Genomic DNA, 15,515 nt, shown 5'->3' with positions numbered 1-15,515 from the left:
CCAATTTTTTATATATTCTAAGAAAGTGCAGATTGGATTTTAACCTATTTAAAACATGTCATCAAAATTCTAAAATTAATCTTAATCAGGAAAAATTACTAATGATGTTCCATAAATTATTTTATTAATTTTTTCAAAAAGATTTGAATTAGCTAGTTTTTCTCTTATTTTTTTTCGGCTGAATTTTGAATTTTAAAGAGTTGAAATTGAAGATAAACTATCTTTCAAAATTTAATTGTCATTTTTTCGTGTTTTCTCCTCTTTTAAACCGTTCAATTAAGTGTTTTTTTCATCATTTATTCTCTACAAAAAACCTTCCGTAAAAGGAAAAAAAATGTATGACGGGATGACAGTTAGAAATACCCTTTTTTTTATATATATAATATATTTATCTATTTAAGGTAAATTGAGCAAATTGGCTATTTCTGGCAATTTATTTAAGTGTGTATCAAACTGGTAGCCCGTCGCATTAATCAGTACCCAAGAAGTAGCTCTTGGTTTCAAAAAGGTTGGTGACCCCTGCTGTAGAGATTATTGGAAACTCAAGACAGCCATGACATTATGTTCTTTACAAGTGTATGTAAACTTTTGATCGCGACTGTGTGTATTTAGAGCTGTAGACGTGTGTTCACCTAACTCTATGTATTGCTTCCAGTTAGTTAAGTAGCTTCTTACCTAGTTACCAACCCTCTGATGTCATACCGTTACACCGCAGCTGCACACTGTTTACCATCTATTATATATAAACATCAAGAATATTCCAGATGTCCTAGTTCTGGGTCTCATTTGACCGTGTGCTATATGGTTGCCAGGGAGACAACGAAGCCGCCTGGAGCCGATGGACACCATTTTTGTCAAGCAAGTCAAGGATGGAGGCCCTGCCCATGGAGCTGGACTCTGTACAGGTACGCACACAGGTGTCTGTGGAGACAACCTTCATTATCCATCCATCCATCCATTTTCTACCGCTTATTCCCTTTCGGGGTCGCGGGGGGCGCTGGCGCCTATCTCAGCTACAATCGGGCGGAAGGCGGGGTACACCCTGGACAAGTCGCCACCTCATCGCAGGGCCAACACAGATAGACAGACAACATTCACACTCACATTCACAAACTAGGGCCGATTTTAGTGTTGCCAATCAACCTATCCCCAGGTGCATGTCTTTGGAGGTGGGAGGAAGCCGGAGTACCCGGAGGGAACCCACGCATTCACGGGGAGAACATGCAAACTCCACACAGAAAGATCCCAAGCCTGGATTTGAACCCAGGACTGCAGGACCTTCGTATTGTGAGGCAGACACACTAACCCCTCTGCCACCGTGAAGCCCAACCTTCATTATATATTATATATATATATATATATATATATATATATATATATATATAACCTTCATTATATATTATATATATATATATATATATATATATATATATATATATATATATATATATATATATGTATATGTATATATATATGTATATATATATATATATATAAATTGTATTTATGTGTGTGTGTATATGTGTGTGTACATATGTATATATGTGTGTGAATTTAAATGTATTTTATATAGACAATATATAGCAGCAACCACTGAATTGAATTATATTATATATATTATTGTATTATATATTGTATATATATATTGTATATGTATAGGGGTGGGACCTAATAAGTTTACTTCTTCCCACTCCCTTTTGACATCTACAAAAGATTAGGCACATGTAATGTTTTCAATGTGGGTGTAAAAATAATGTATCTATATATTTCTTTTGTATTTTATGTCATTCTCTTGTTTTGTTTGCATGGCTCAAAATAAACCCATTCATTCATTCATTCATTCTCAAATTCTGCGAAGTTGTAGCCAGTTGTCAGAATTTCCGTGTGTTTCTTCGCAAGGGGACCGCATCGTGAAGGTGAATGGAGAGAGTATCATCGGAAAGACCTACTCGCAGGTCATCGCCTTAATCCAGAACAGGTGACTCATTTAAATCCCACTCACATTCCCGCAAATTCCTGACATAAGGAGTCAATTAGGACTGCAATTCTTGAGGATTGTGGTGATATTTGTGTCCCGACTGACATTTTGTCCCCTCCAGTGATGCATCGCTGGAACTCTGCGTGATGCCAAAGGATGAGGACATTTTGCAGCTGGTAAGAATCCATGCATTTGAATATCAACGTAGAAAATACAGTGACATTCTTCTGTAAACAGACATCCAGGTTCAGTCATCATGTTGTGACGACGGCATTGAGCTCTTTGCTGTTTGTGTTGTTGACAATCCTGACACGTGAGATCAACTCACGAGTGACTCGGCCTTCTGCCAATTGTCATTAGTCACCTAACAAAACGCTAATTACAGCCTGGCCATGATGCTAGCAAGCCGTGTAGATTCCACAAAAACTGGCCTTTGGCATTCTGGGGTCCAAATTGGCGGCTGTCACAAGACATCTTTTGCCGGCTAGACGTCGTGTTCATCATGCAAGCATGACACATTAGACCAGGGCATGCTGTGTCAGGCCACATAACTCCACATTGCTTGCTTAATTATGGCAGTGGTTCTCAAATGGGGGTACTTGAAGGTATGCCAAGGGGTATGTGAGATTTTTTTTTAAATATTCTAAAAAATAGCAACAATTCAAAAATCCTTTCTAAATATATTTATTGAATAATACTTCAACAAAATGTGAATGTAAGTTCATGAAATGTGAAAAGAAATGCAACGATGCAATATTCAGTGTTGACATCTAGATTTTTTTGTGGACATGTTCCATAAATATTGATGTTAAAGATTTCTTTTTTTGTGATGGATCTCTATTACAATCCCCAAAGAGGGCATTTTAAGTTGATTACTTATATGTGTAGAAATCTTTATTTATAATTGAAACACTTGTTTATTTTTCAACAACTTTTTAGTTATTCTTATATATTTTCTTCCAAATAGTTCAAGAAAGACCACGACAAATATTTTGCACTGTTATACAATTTAATAAATCAGAGGGCTGTATTTTATTTCTTTATCTATTTTTTTCAACCAAATATGCTTTACTCTGATTAGAGTGTACTTAAATAAAAAAATGTTCACAGGGGGTACATCACTAAAAAAAGGTTGAGATCAGTGAATTATGGGATCATTTTGACCTACAATGAGCTAAAAAATGTCAAATTGTGCAATATGTGATAGAGAAGGCTATGAATAAACGTGCATGATATGCTGCTATGACTCACCGAAGCACAATATTAAACATAAAATGTCAGAGGCATTATTATCTTTGTTCGAGGCAGATTTCTCTGTAGTGAGGTTCAATTAAAAAATAAAGAGACTGACTTTTTCTTATTTCCGCTGTACTAACTAAATTAAAGCCTCTGTTTAATCTCCCCAAAGTGGGATGTATTTTTAGCCTGCTTCACATCTGTGGCGTTGTATTTTTCCTATCTTTGTGCTTACTTGTCTGCTACTTTTCACTCCCTGTCTGTCTGCTTACCCTTCTCCAGTTTTCCAGGGATATCACTGCTCTGGTAAGACTGTCAACTATATCCTTATAATCCTCGTTCCACTTAATTAACCATTCTTGTTTGAATCATTGTGAGGTGTGTCTAAAACAGTTACATTGGGGAAATATATACTAATATATATTATAGTAAGTAATATAATTATAATAATATGTTAATATATTATACAAATATATACACATGCATGTACATTATATATCTTTATATGATATATGATGTATATATGATATATGTACCCCGCCTTCCGCCCGAATGCAGCTGGAATAGGCTCCAGCACCCTCCACAACCACAAAAGGGACAAGCGGTAGGAAATGGATGGATGGATGATGTATCATAATACATATATATGAGATATATATACATTATATATCCAGGGTTTCCCCACACATTCATTTATTTGTGGCGGCCCGCCACGAAAGAATTACGGCCGCCACAAATAAAATAAAAATTAAAAATAAATAAAAAAAATAATAAAAAATGTATATTTTAATTTTTTTATTTTTTTTTAGGCTTTTGATTCGCTCGACCGCTCATTAAAGCAATGGGACTCTGTCTGTGAATGGAGCTTATAGTTACATATTATATAAATATGTAAATATTATATAAATATGTATATAAATATGTACATAAAGTGTTGTAATTATATTCCAACTCCGCGTTCTTCTTGGTCATCGCCGCCACCGCCGCCGCACCCCCAAAACCCACCCCCACGCCGCCCGACCACACCACCACAAATAGATGCCTGACCTGTGGGAAACACTGATATCATATATCAGTGTTGATATCAAATATGATATATATATATAAATTTATATATATATATATATATATATATACATATATATATATATATATATATATATATATATATATATATATCACTATATATATATCCAACCACCCATCCATCCATGGATATATGATACATATGATAGATATACTGTATATATGATACATTTATGTATACAATATACAGATATATGTATATAATACATATATACATAGATATAAACATACAAATATACACTTTTGTATATATACATGTATACATATACACACTAACATATATAGACAAACATATACATGTATATATACACACACTTATACATACTGTATATACATATGTAATGTATGTAGATATGTGTTAAAATGGTCAGATATTGTGTTTTTAAAAACAATGGAGAAAAAAATGAGGCGAGATTACCTCGCTGTACTGTTCTGTAGGTGGGTTAGGGTAAAGAAATGGAGCGATCCTAACTTGTAGGCAGTTGTAAACTTCCCCTGAGCTCACAGTGTAAACAAACATGCGTCAATCATGCAGGACTTCTTTACTCTTCCCGAGGAAGACATCTAGCATGCCAAAATGCCCAGCAAACACTCAGCACTACGCAAGGATAACAAAAAAAACCCTGGCTTCAACACATAGAACTTTACTAACCTTCTCGAAACGTCAGGGTGGCCACCTTGAACTGCCTGTGGCGCAAAGAAAGGCTGTTCCCACAGCCGCTATATCTGAAAAGTGAAACAAGCCCGCCAGAGACAACTCAAGAGCCAAAGCGATTGGCTGTTAAAATGTTGGCTTAGCTCCTGCAGGCAAGCAATCCACCCAGAGCCACGGTTTGTACTTCAGAGCAGCAACTATTTTTCGGCTGTATGTTTGCCAGTAAAATACAATGTGATATCCACATAAGAAAAATAAGGACATAAGCTTCACTTCTCAGGACATTCAATCGATCTCAACTGGAATTTTCATTTTGTCTTAGATAGATTTTGCCTCTCATCCAAGTCGGCTTAATCAGTTCATATTCATAGACTTGGATTGGTCAAATCCAGACTAGATCTGACCAATCTCAGTTTAAGACTAAATCCAACCAAAGTATATGAGCATGAACCCATAAAACCTACTTGGATGAGAGGGAAACGTCCTCTAAGACCAACTGAACAGTCCAATAGCGATCGATTGAATGCCTTGAGTATGTGGATAGATAAGAACATTTATAGAGTAGACCTAAGTGTCACTACTGATTTATTATAGAAAGATGATGTCCTACCATACCATAAAATGTGATGTAATTTGGTTAGGACAGATCTCCAGGTACAGTTTGAAAAATCCACTTTGGTTTGAGTCTTTCTTGCCTCCAGCTGTGCACAAACTACAGTTAAATCTAAGAAAATAATAAATATAAGTTATCGGTATCCGCTTGAGAAAAATAAATATTCTACATCTCTATTTTTTTGCATTCAATTGTAGCTGAGATAGGCTCCAGCACCCCCCGCAATCCCAAAGGGAATAAGCAGTAGAAAATGGATGGATGGATTGTCAAACATAATGCAGTGCCTCTTTTTGTTCACATTCTCAACTGCTAAATAAAGGACAGGGATTTAAAAATATATATTGACAACTAACTGATGTGACAATATTTTTTCATACTCTGCAGGCGTATTCTCAGGATGCATATCTTAAGGGAAATGTGGCGTACAGTGGAAATGCCCAGAACATCCCTGAGCCGCCACCGATTTGCTACCCTCGTGTAGAAATTAAGGCTGCCGGCAAGGCTGAGCCACTACAGCCCTGCACTGTCAACCACACCCCAAGAGAGTCAACACAGAAGGGCTACCGAGTTGAGATCCCTGTTCCCCCATCACCTCCAGCACTGCAGACCTCCAAGACGGCACTGTGTGTCAGTAATGACAAATTGAGGACAGCGGCCATTCACCCTGAACAAGTTGATAGGGGTGTCCAGTTGGCTCGGGCGGGCTCCAGCCACAGGACTGAAGAGAACCAATTCTGTCCTTCAACAGAAAACGGTTCTCCTTTATCCAGACCCCTTTTGTCTTCATTGCCAGAAAGTGCACAATTGCAGTGTCCTTCTTTCCGTCTGTCAGAGCCCTCACCACACTGCCCTTCACCGAGACCTAGCCCAGTCTATACCGACAATGTATCCTCTCCCCTACGGGCTTCTCTCAATGCTGCATCGCCTGACACATTCTCCCCTGCCATTTCACCCAAAACCAACAACAATTCACCATCTCCAACAGCCCCCTCCACCTCTCCTCATCAGAACATAGACTGGAGAAACTACACCACCTATAAGGACTACATAGACACCAAGAGGCTACACACCTATGGCTGCCGTACCATTCAGGAACGCTTAGACAGTTTGCGTGCTGCTGCCAATTCCAGCTCTGCCTACAGCCAGCAGCGAATGGTCCCTCAATGTGCCAGTCAGAGAGAGTTAATGGTCTCTCAGGTCAGACGTAGGAGCGCATCGAATGATCGTGGAGTGAATGGAAGCAATCACAGCACTCATTTACGAAGTGCGTCCCAGGAGAGGCTTGGAGCGTGCTCTGAGCGGACCAGGAACTGGCCGCGAAGTGCTTCCCAAGATGCCCTACCTTTTTCCAGCCCGGCAGGGATTACTAAACCTCGAGCAATGTCTTATGATCATCTGGGCCAGCAGCCTACAGAGCAACTTGTGCTCAGCTCTGGAGAAAGAACTGTCTTGGAGGACAGACTTTTACTTTGCCAAGGGGAGGAAGCAAGAGCCAGCAGGCAGGGAGGAGGCCAAAGAACTTTACCGTATCTCAGTCGGAATCTCACTGGACAGGATTCGGACGGACAAAGAAGTGGATTGTCTAACACCCCTTTAGCTGATCGACCACGTAGCAAAGGTATGACAGATTCTCGACCACCATTAAGATCTGATGGCAACATTATAAGGCCCTCCCGTTTAACTGTTAAAGATTCCATCTCAGACCCCTCAACTGCCTCCATGAAAACCACAGACTTGCTGAAAGACCAAAGAATAACTGGAAACCATATGGGCTACCCATTCCCTCTGCATTTGGAGCTCAGGGGTCGGGCTGACAGTCTAAAACTGGAGAACAGGGCAGAGGTTGGTTTGGTGGCCAGGTCCTCCTCTTGTTCAGGTCCATCATGTAAAATGTCCACGCAGAGTTCAAGTGGCATTGATGCCTCTCCTTCTGCTACTACAAATGGAGCTGTAATCCAAAATCCAATTGCCAGAGAAGCTTCCACCAACTCCTCTGTACCAACCAATGGCGGTCTTTTAGATGGTGTAGAAGGACGTGATGCTACAGTGGTAGTCCTAAGAAAGGACAAAAACTCAGGAGCTGCTCACACTCGCCCTCCGTCATATGTCTTTGCTGGTAATGATAACCAAGGTGGAGGGAGTTATAAGTCGCAGATATTGGTGAAGGCTGGTTCTGTTGACGCAGTGACATGTTGGACGGACAGCTGCAGGGAAAAACATCTAAAAAGGCTGGGAGGCACACAGCGGAAGTATGGCTCCCACAACTTGGACGATTCCTTGGATTCTATCCCCTTCATAGGTAAGACACATTGCAGTACTGCTTTGCTTTGTTTTTTTAGTGTGCATTTTAAAGAAACATGTGGCGTTTGACGTACATGACAGCGAAGTGTAGGTAACAACATTCAAACATACATGTAGGGCAGTGCAGACAAGAAGCGCATCGCATTGAAACCACAAGAATGTTGTCACGATGGCCTGAGACAAAGTGATGATGCAATCCGCTGCTATTATTAAAATATGACCGGGTTTAGCTTTTCAGGGTCTATTAGTAAAAGGGTGTCATTTTGTGTGTTAAGTTTTCATCTGTCCTCAGATGAACCCTCGAGTCCAAGCATGGACCTGGACACGGTCAACATCCCTGCCTCTGCTGTGATATCCACAACACCCATCATCACCACCATACCCCCAAGCCCCACGGCTACGTCCCCCCTTATTCGCAGACAGATGTCACATGACCACGGTCTATATTTTTTTTCACAAATTTCGTATTACGCTGTCGGCATCACAAGCGCTGACTTGACCTTTTTAATAGATTCCCTGCATCTCACAATTATCGAGTCGGATTCGGGAGGAAAAACGGAGCGGTCTTTGTCGTACGATGAAGGCTTGGATAACTACCGGGAAGAAGGCACAAGGTGAGTTTTACCGTGGAACTAACAGGCCCATTGTAATTTCAGATTAGATCAGGGTTGAACATTTTGTTCTCTGTCATTTAGAAGGTCCTTAATATCTGGGCTGAAAGGACTCAGGAAGGTAAATCCAGTTTTTTCACCAACAAAATCCACTTTGGATAGATGTAAAATTAGACGCTGTCATTTTCCCCGCTCGTCACAGGCAATGGACAGGTCTTCAGAAGATTCCGGATCCAGGAGGGATTCATCATCTGACATCTTTTGCGACGCCACTAGAGAGGGTCCTTTGCATTTCAAACAGCTGAACACAGACAAAGGAAAGGTGTGTAGTGGTGTGTCTTTGAGTTTATATTCTCGTCATTGAAACCCAATTGTCTAACTGACCTACTTTCATAGCGCGTCGGGAGCGGCATGCGGCCCTGGAAGCCGATGTACGCCGTGCTGAGAGGCCACTACCTCTGTCTGTACAAGGACAAAAAAGACGGACAGGCGCACGCCAACTGTCAAACCACGGACGAGCCGCTACCAATCAGCATCAAGGCTTGTTTGATTGACATCTCCTACAGCGACACCAAGCGGAAAAATGTTCTGCGGCTCACTACGTCGGATTGTGAATACCTGTTCCAAGCCGAGGACCGTGAGGACATGCTGGCCTGGATCCGAGTCATCCAGGAAAGCAGCAACTTGGACGAAGAGGTTAGAACAAAAGACTCAATAGCCTCAAGACACTGGGGGGGAACAAGAATTCAAAAAAGTTCCCCAAGGTGGTGAAATTATTAGCACATCGTCTGATTTGTGCATTTGAATTTCAAGATGTCGAGCTGTGAGCCTCAGTGTCAAGGAACTGTGTGGAGCTGAAATTAGTTCAACTGAGAACCAGCGTCCACTGCAGAGAACGCTGGCTCTCAGGTTGCCATAGCATCCTAACTGCCTTACGCATGACACATGGAAGTAGTAGAGTTCCGTTACTGCCTGTGAGGGGCAACAAGGGATGTTCCCCTCTTCCTCCAACTTTACCCTTTGTGTCCTTCCTTTTTCGTAGAACGCGGCCTTCACCAGCCATGACCTCATCAGCCGGAAGATCAGGGAGTACAACACCTTAATGAGGTAAGACAAGAAAGACGAGAAGCTCAGATGTTCCTCAGATGGGTCCGACTGAAGTCCTGCAAAGGACGTTTTGTCTCTTCCACAGCCCGACAGGCAGCAAGACGGAAGCGTCGCCCAGATCGTCTCGCCAGTCGCTCAGCATTAGGCAAACTCTGCTGGGGGGCAAAGGAGATGCTAAAGCTCACAGTCCAATCTCCCCCAAGCTGGAACAGGAGAAGAAAAACTTGCACAAAGGTTGTGCGATGTCTCGTGTAAATGTAACTTAGATCATAGGTTTCACTATGTAAAGTATTTTGAGTCATTAGAGAAAAGCGCTATATAAATATAAGTCACTCATTTAAAACTCACTTTATTTTGTGCGTGTGTGTGTCTCTTCATTGAGCTCTGCACTAATGCAATGTTTCTTCCTGCAGATGACACCAGCCCTCCTAAAGATAAAGGGACATGGAGAAAGGGCATCCCGGGGCTGATGAGGAAACCTTTTGAGAGGAAACCATCTCCCGGGGTCACCTTTGGAGTAAGACTAGACGACTGTCCTCCTGCACAGAACAACAAGGTCCGATTTCAGACTAAGATGTCTCCCAGCTTGATTTCTGCTCCTCGCTCTTGATAAAGTTTAAATGTGTTTGGTGTGGTGTAGTTTGTGCCGCTGATCGTGGACGTTTGCTGCAAGTTAGTGGAAGAGCGAGGGCTGGAGTACACTGGTATCTACAGGGTGCCGGGAAACAACGCCGCAATCTCCAACATGCAGGAGGAGTTGAATAACAAGGGCATGAACGACATCGATATCCAGGATGATGTACGTCCTTGGCTTCCGCATTCCTTTGCGGCTACTTCTTTATTTCCAGTCATTAATCAGCGTGTTGTATTTTTCCAGAAATGGCGGGACCTTAATGTGATCAGCAGTCTGCTTAAATCCTTCTTCCGAAAGCTCCCAGAGCCGCTCTTCACCAATGGTACGCTCTTCTTTCAGGTATCTAGTGGGTAAATTATAACTGTGTAGTGGTGTTCATCTGTTTTGTCTGGATCTCCAGATAGGTATGCAGACTTCATCGATGCAAACAGGATAGAGGACCCAGTGGAGAGGCTCAAAGTGCTTAAGAGGCTGGTGGGTCCTTTCACTTCCTGTTAGTGTAGATACCTTGTCTACGTCTTCTTCTTTATGTCAAGTATTGCCTTCTCTTAGCTTCACGAGTTGCCAGATCATCACTATGAAACGCTCAAGTTCCTCTCGGCTCATCTAAAAACCGTAGCAGACAACTCAGAGAAAAACAAGGTAACCCTTTTTTTTTTTTTTTTTACATTTTGGAACCTTGTGCACATTGACTAATTCTTTTCTTGTTTTAGATGGAACCAAGGAATCTGGCAATCGTGTTCGGTCCCACGCTGGTGCGCACCACCGAAGACAACATGACCCATATGGTGACGCACATGCCGGACCAGTACAAAATAGTTGAGACCCTCATTCAGAACGTAAGGAACACATTCTTAAAGGGGAACTGCACTTTTTTTAGGAATGCTGCCCTTCATTTACAATGCCTATGTGAGACAAGAACACATGTTTTTATTGTTATTTTGTATTCTAAGTCTTAAATACAGCAAGTACGAGGTGGGTAAACAATGCCGTACTCTATTGCCACCGACGTTCCATTGGGTGTGAATTTTCCTTGCCCTCATGTGGGCTCTACCAAGGATGTCGTTGTGGTTTGTGCAGCCCTTTGAGACACTTGTGATGCAGGGCTAAATAAATAAACATTGATAGATTGATTGATTGCGCCCATAAGGCCCTCTAAAAAAAAAAATCCAAAAAACACCAACAATACTCCAATAACATGTCGTGACCTAAACGTTAACAAAGTACTTACAATTTTTGTAATTACAAGGGCTAATGCTGAGGAACTACTTTTAATAGTGCCATGATCACAGAGAGCTAAATACCTTATGCTGTTATATTGACATACTGAGCCGGGAAGCTTCTGCATGGAGTCAGATTTGGTAATAGATCATTCTAGATTATAAATCATGCCTCTCACCGGGATAGAAGAAAGTTGTGGCCATAAAGCACAGAGCTCGCTCGACATCCATTGCTTTCGGTCCCCTAGGGAGGGGGGGTTGCCCACATATGCGGTCCTCTCCAAGGTTTCTCATAGTCATCATTGTCATTGTCACCGACGTCCCACTGGGTGTGAGTTTTTCCTTGCTCTTATGTGGGCTCTGTACCAAGGATGTCGTTGTGGTTTGTGCAGCCCTTTGAGACACTTGTGATTTAGGGCTATATAAATAAACATTGATTGATTGATTGAATGATTGATGGATTGATTGATTGATAAAGTGAAAAGTTATTCAACTTTGACATCCAACTTAGACCTGGAGATGCCAAGAAAGACACGAAAAGACGCTCATTTGGGGCACCTTTTTTTTTTTTTTTTACCCTTTGTGAGCATTATGATTAGTTCATCTAAACAAGGGGTGTCAAAGTCAAATACAGAGTGGGCCAAAATTTGAAACTGAACAAAGCCACGGACCAAGTGTTGAACAAATTAACCTTTTAATAGGCACCCAAACAAGTTTTGCATTGAATATTGAACAAGCAAGGCTTATATAACTTTATAGTGACATGCAAAATCGAGTTTCAAATAATAATAATAATAATTAAAAAACAAATTGCATATCAAATAAAATTTTAATAAAAATTGAGTGCCTCTTTTCTATTTGCAGCCTTCTGAGGTAAATATCAAAATAAACTTTGTCCACAGGCTAATAATAAATTTGAAAATAAAATAACAATAATGAATGAATCAAACATTCAAGCCTTGAAGTAACAAGAGAAAGTGCATGAATAAATTGTTAATTATTGCTCAGTTTGCTACACTGATTTGCTTGAACAATGAATATGGAACAAGCAATAATTATATAACTTAATAGTGCAAAATCAACATTCAAAAAACAAACGGAAAAAAAATAAATGGTCAAATAAATACAATTTAAATAAAACATTTAATGCCTCTTTTCTATTTGCAGCCTTCTGAGGTAAATATCAACATTACATTTTTCCACAGGCTAATAAATCTTAAAATAAAATAATAATGAGATGGGTGGGGTTGGTGGTGGGGGGCGGGTTTTGGTGGTAGTCAGTGCTGCAAGGGGTTCTGGGTATTTGTTCTGTTGTGTTACGGTGCGGATGTTCTCCCGAAATGTGTTAGTCATTCTTGTAGTGTGTGGGTTCACAGTGTGGCGCATATTTGTAACAGTGTTAAAGTTGTTTATACCGCCACCCTCAGTCTGACCTGTATGGCTGTTGAGCAAGTATGCGTGGCATTCACTTAAGTGTGTGTACAAGTCACATATATCATGTGACTTGGCCGGCACGCTGTTTGTATGGAGTAAAAGTGGACGTGACAACAGATTGTAGACAACGCTAAAGGCAGTGCCTTTATAGTACCGGCGGGCCAGCTCTAATGTTAATTTGATATTGCCTCAAGGGCCAAATTAAATCGTACGGCGGGCCAGAGTTTGACACCCATGATTTAAACGGAAAAATTCGAACAGCCGATCAGTCGGCATACCAGCGAGATCAGACATTGTACGGTAAGTGATCGTTTTATCATGGTCACAGCTTGTATTTCTTGTTTATCACTTAGCAATAGCTTAGTGTTTCACTAAAGCTGGCTCTGTTTAGCACACAGCTTCTAGAACTTATAGGTCATCCTCCTTATATTCAGGCTCAAAACTGTTCTTGATCATTTTTGGATCATAATTTGTTGTATCTCATGACGTCTGCCATAATAAGTCATGTTGTTGAAGGTAAAAGCAAACATTGTGATGCTTATGTGAAATGAATACACGACAGTATGCTTAAAATGAACAAAATATGTAAATATTACTAGTTATCAGGGGCGGTTCTAGGCATGCTTTTATGAGGGGGCAGTCAGAAATGTGAAGGGGGCATCATTTTTTTTTTTTTAATTTATTTATTTTATTTTAATCTTCTATTTTTTTCTCCCCCCACCCCCTTGTTTACCTGTATCTCATCTTTTTTTGTAAGGGGCGCTGGAAGCCGGCAGACCCGTCAGCGATCCTGTTCTGTCTCCCTGTAATGTTTGTCTGATCTTGAATGGGATTGTGCTGAAAATATTAATTTTCCTGAAGGAACTCTCCTGACGGAATAAATAAAGTACTATCTAATCTATCTAATCTAATGTGTACACATCATGCTCCAGCACTTTTTTTCTGTGCTTATAGTAACGATGCTTTCTTCATTGAAATGGGTCTTTAGCTATGTGTCCAACCCCAACCTGGAGTAGTGGATTACACTTTGTCAGGCCTCTACCTTCAGACCTGTCCAACTTGGGTGTCCCACCTGAAAACTAAGCTCCTGCTGGTATAGCTCTTACGGTCGCTGAGGCACGCAAACCCCCTGACCACAATAAGGTGGCAATCCCTCATGGGGGGGAAACTGAAAAATAAAAATAAATGAATTAAATAAAATAAAACATCCTTCATCCAGATTTTATCAACCAACAACATAACATTTATCCTAACTGGATGGCCTAACTCTCAAATAAATTTTGACCCAAAGAAGGACTTCACACACTACAGTCAATATTTACAAAACTGAAAGGTAGTCTGATGAATAATGATTAAAAAGAATCTCAAACTAATTTATAAAACAGAACATGGGCACTCATCTGGGCACAAAATTCATTCACTCCAATGTGTGTGTTGCCCACTTGCTTGTAAATTGATGAAAACGGCAGTGTTTTTGTTTTTAGGTGTCTTGGTCATATCAAATGAAACTTATAATTTGTTTATTACAAAATGTAGATTGAAACATTAAAGGTTGACTATGTAGAATTACAAGAAAAACAACAGAAAAAGAATTCCTGCAGTCGATTGCCAGACCGTTTTACCTAAGTAAAACGGGCCGTTGCTAGGGACTCCGCTCTGAACAGAGGACAGCAGAGGAGGACTGCTAAGCAGGATATATACCTTATGTTTCATTTTTACCCTCATTAACAGCATCATAAATGACTTGTAGCTTGTTACAGGGACAGTGGAGGCTCTCTGCCTTCCAAACCACTGCTGCTCAGAGCCTCCGCTGTCACTGCTCTCGTCAAGTTGTAAAAAAAAAAAAAAAAAGGAAATCCGTAGCACCGAAAGTCCGCGACGATAAACGTGTTTATGACAAATACACCCATCCTGACAAGTATATGAGAAATGTAGACAACTTTTCCTTTTCTTTTACTTTCATACTGCAACAGTGATTGGATGTTTACTGAGGGCTGAGGGGTGTGTGCGGGTGTGTGTGTGCTGCGCAGCCTGTGGAATGTTGAATACACGCACAGAGGAGGGAGGGATTAGAGGGAAGCCGACACTACTATATCGTGTGTGTCCCTTTTTCGGCGGATTTTTCCGCTAGTGCAGATAATTTTGTCAACTTGTAATGTAGTAATTTTATGAGTTTATTAAAATTTGCTTTCTCAAATTATGATTTGAGGGGGCAAGACATTTATTTAAGGGGGCTCTGCCCCCTCTTGCCCCTGCGTAGAGCCGGCCATGCTAGTTATTATGAACTGTTACTATGTTACTTATAAAACTTACTGCGTGTATATGGAACATTTTAGAGTGCTTTATCGGCAAAACAGAGCGACTCACATTGGCGCCATTGTTAGCAGACTTTTGCTTGCATTTATTTACGAGTTAGAATGCATTAAAAAATTCATGTGAGTGTGAATGTTGTCTGTCTATTTGTGTTGGGCCTGCGATGAGGTGGTGACTTGTCCAGGGTGTACCCCGCCTTCCGCCCGATTGTAGCTGAGATAGGCGCCAGCGCCCCCCGCGACCCCGAAAGGGAATAAGCGGTAGAAAATGGATGGATGGAATGCATTAAAAAAAACAAAAACATGTGTTCTTGTTTTCCATGAAGAT

General features: G+C 40.7%; 2 protein-coding genes across 8 annotated transcripts in view; one reads left to right on the top strand and one right to left on the bottom strand.

Moving 5' to 3' along the window:
• LOC133569335 (threonine synthase-like 1) overlaps window positions 1-15,515 on the bottom strand; it is a 256,540-nt gene that overhangs the window by 209,953 nt on the left and 31,072 nt on the right. The gene's annotated exons all lie outside the window — the stretch shown is intronic.
• The window catches only part of LOC133569333 (rho GTPase-activating protein 21), a 156,595-nt gene that overhangs the window by 131,505 nt on the left and 9,575 nt on the right, over window positions 1-15,515 (top strand). For 3 of the 5 annotated variants that reach the window (XM_061921576.1, XM_061921575.1, XM_061921572.1), the window contains 18 exons: window positions 813-905; window positions 1,900-1,978; window positions 2,100-2,154; window positions 3,497-3,520; window positions 5,953-7,867; window positions 8,162-8,308; window positions 8,381-8,483; window positions 8,565-8,601; window positions 8,683-8,802; window positions 8,877-9,176; window positions 9,523-9,587; window positions 9,673-9,821; window positions 10,001-10,143; window positions 10,228-10,386; window positions 10,465-10,543; window positions 10,622-10,695; window positions 10,774-10,863; window positions 10,935-11,060. In XM_061921576.1, coding sequence (XP_061777560.1) covers window positions 813-905; window positions 1,900-1,978; window positions 2,100-2,154; window positions 3,497-3,520; window positions 5,953-7,867; window positions 8,162-8,308; window positions 8,381-8,483; window positions 8,565-8,601; window positions 8,683-8,802; window positions 8,877-9,176; window positions 9,523-9,587; window positions 9,673-9,821; window positions 10,001-10,143; window positions 10,228-10,386; window positions 10,465-10,543; window positions 10,622-10,695; window positions 10,774-10,863; window positions 10,935-11,060 — 3,758 coding nt within the window. The remainder of the gene's footprint in view (window positions 1-812; window positions 906-1,899; window positions 1,979-2,099; window positions 2,155-3,496; window positions 3,521-5,952; window positions 7,868-8,161; window positions 8,309-8,380; window positions 8,484-8,564; window positions 8,602-8,682; window positions 8,803-8,876; window positions 9,177-9,522; window positions 9,588-9,672; window positions 9,822-10,000; window positions 10,144-10,227; window positions 10,387-10,464; window positions 10,544-10,621; window positions 10,696-10,773; window positions 10,864-10,934; window positions 11,061-15,515) is intronic. The other 2 variants (XM_061921573.1, XM_061921574.1) reach the window with 2 other exon arrangements.

Source organism: Nerophis ophidion, linkage group LG15 (genome assembly GCF_033978795.1).
Source record: "Nerophis ophidion isolate RoL-2023_Sa linkage group LG15, RoL_Noph_v1.0, whole genome shotgun sequence".
NCBI classification, from domain to species: Eukaryota; Metazoa; Chordata; class Actinopteri; order Syngnathiformes; family Syngnathidae; genus Nerophis; species Nerophis ophidion.
Note: the sequence above shows the minus strand (reverse complement) of the source record. Positions and strands in the feature narration are given on the sequence as shown.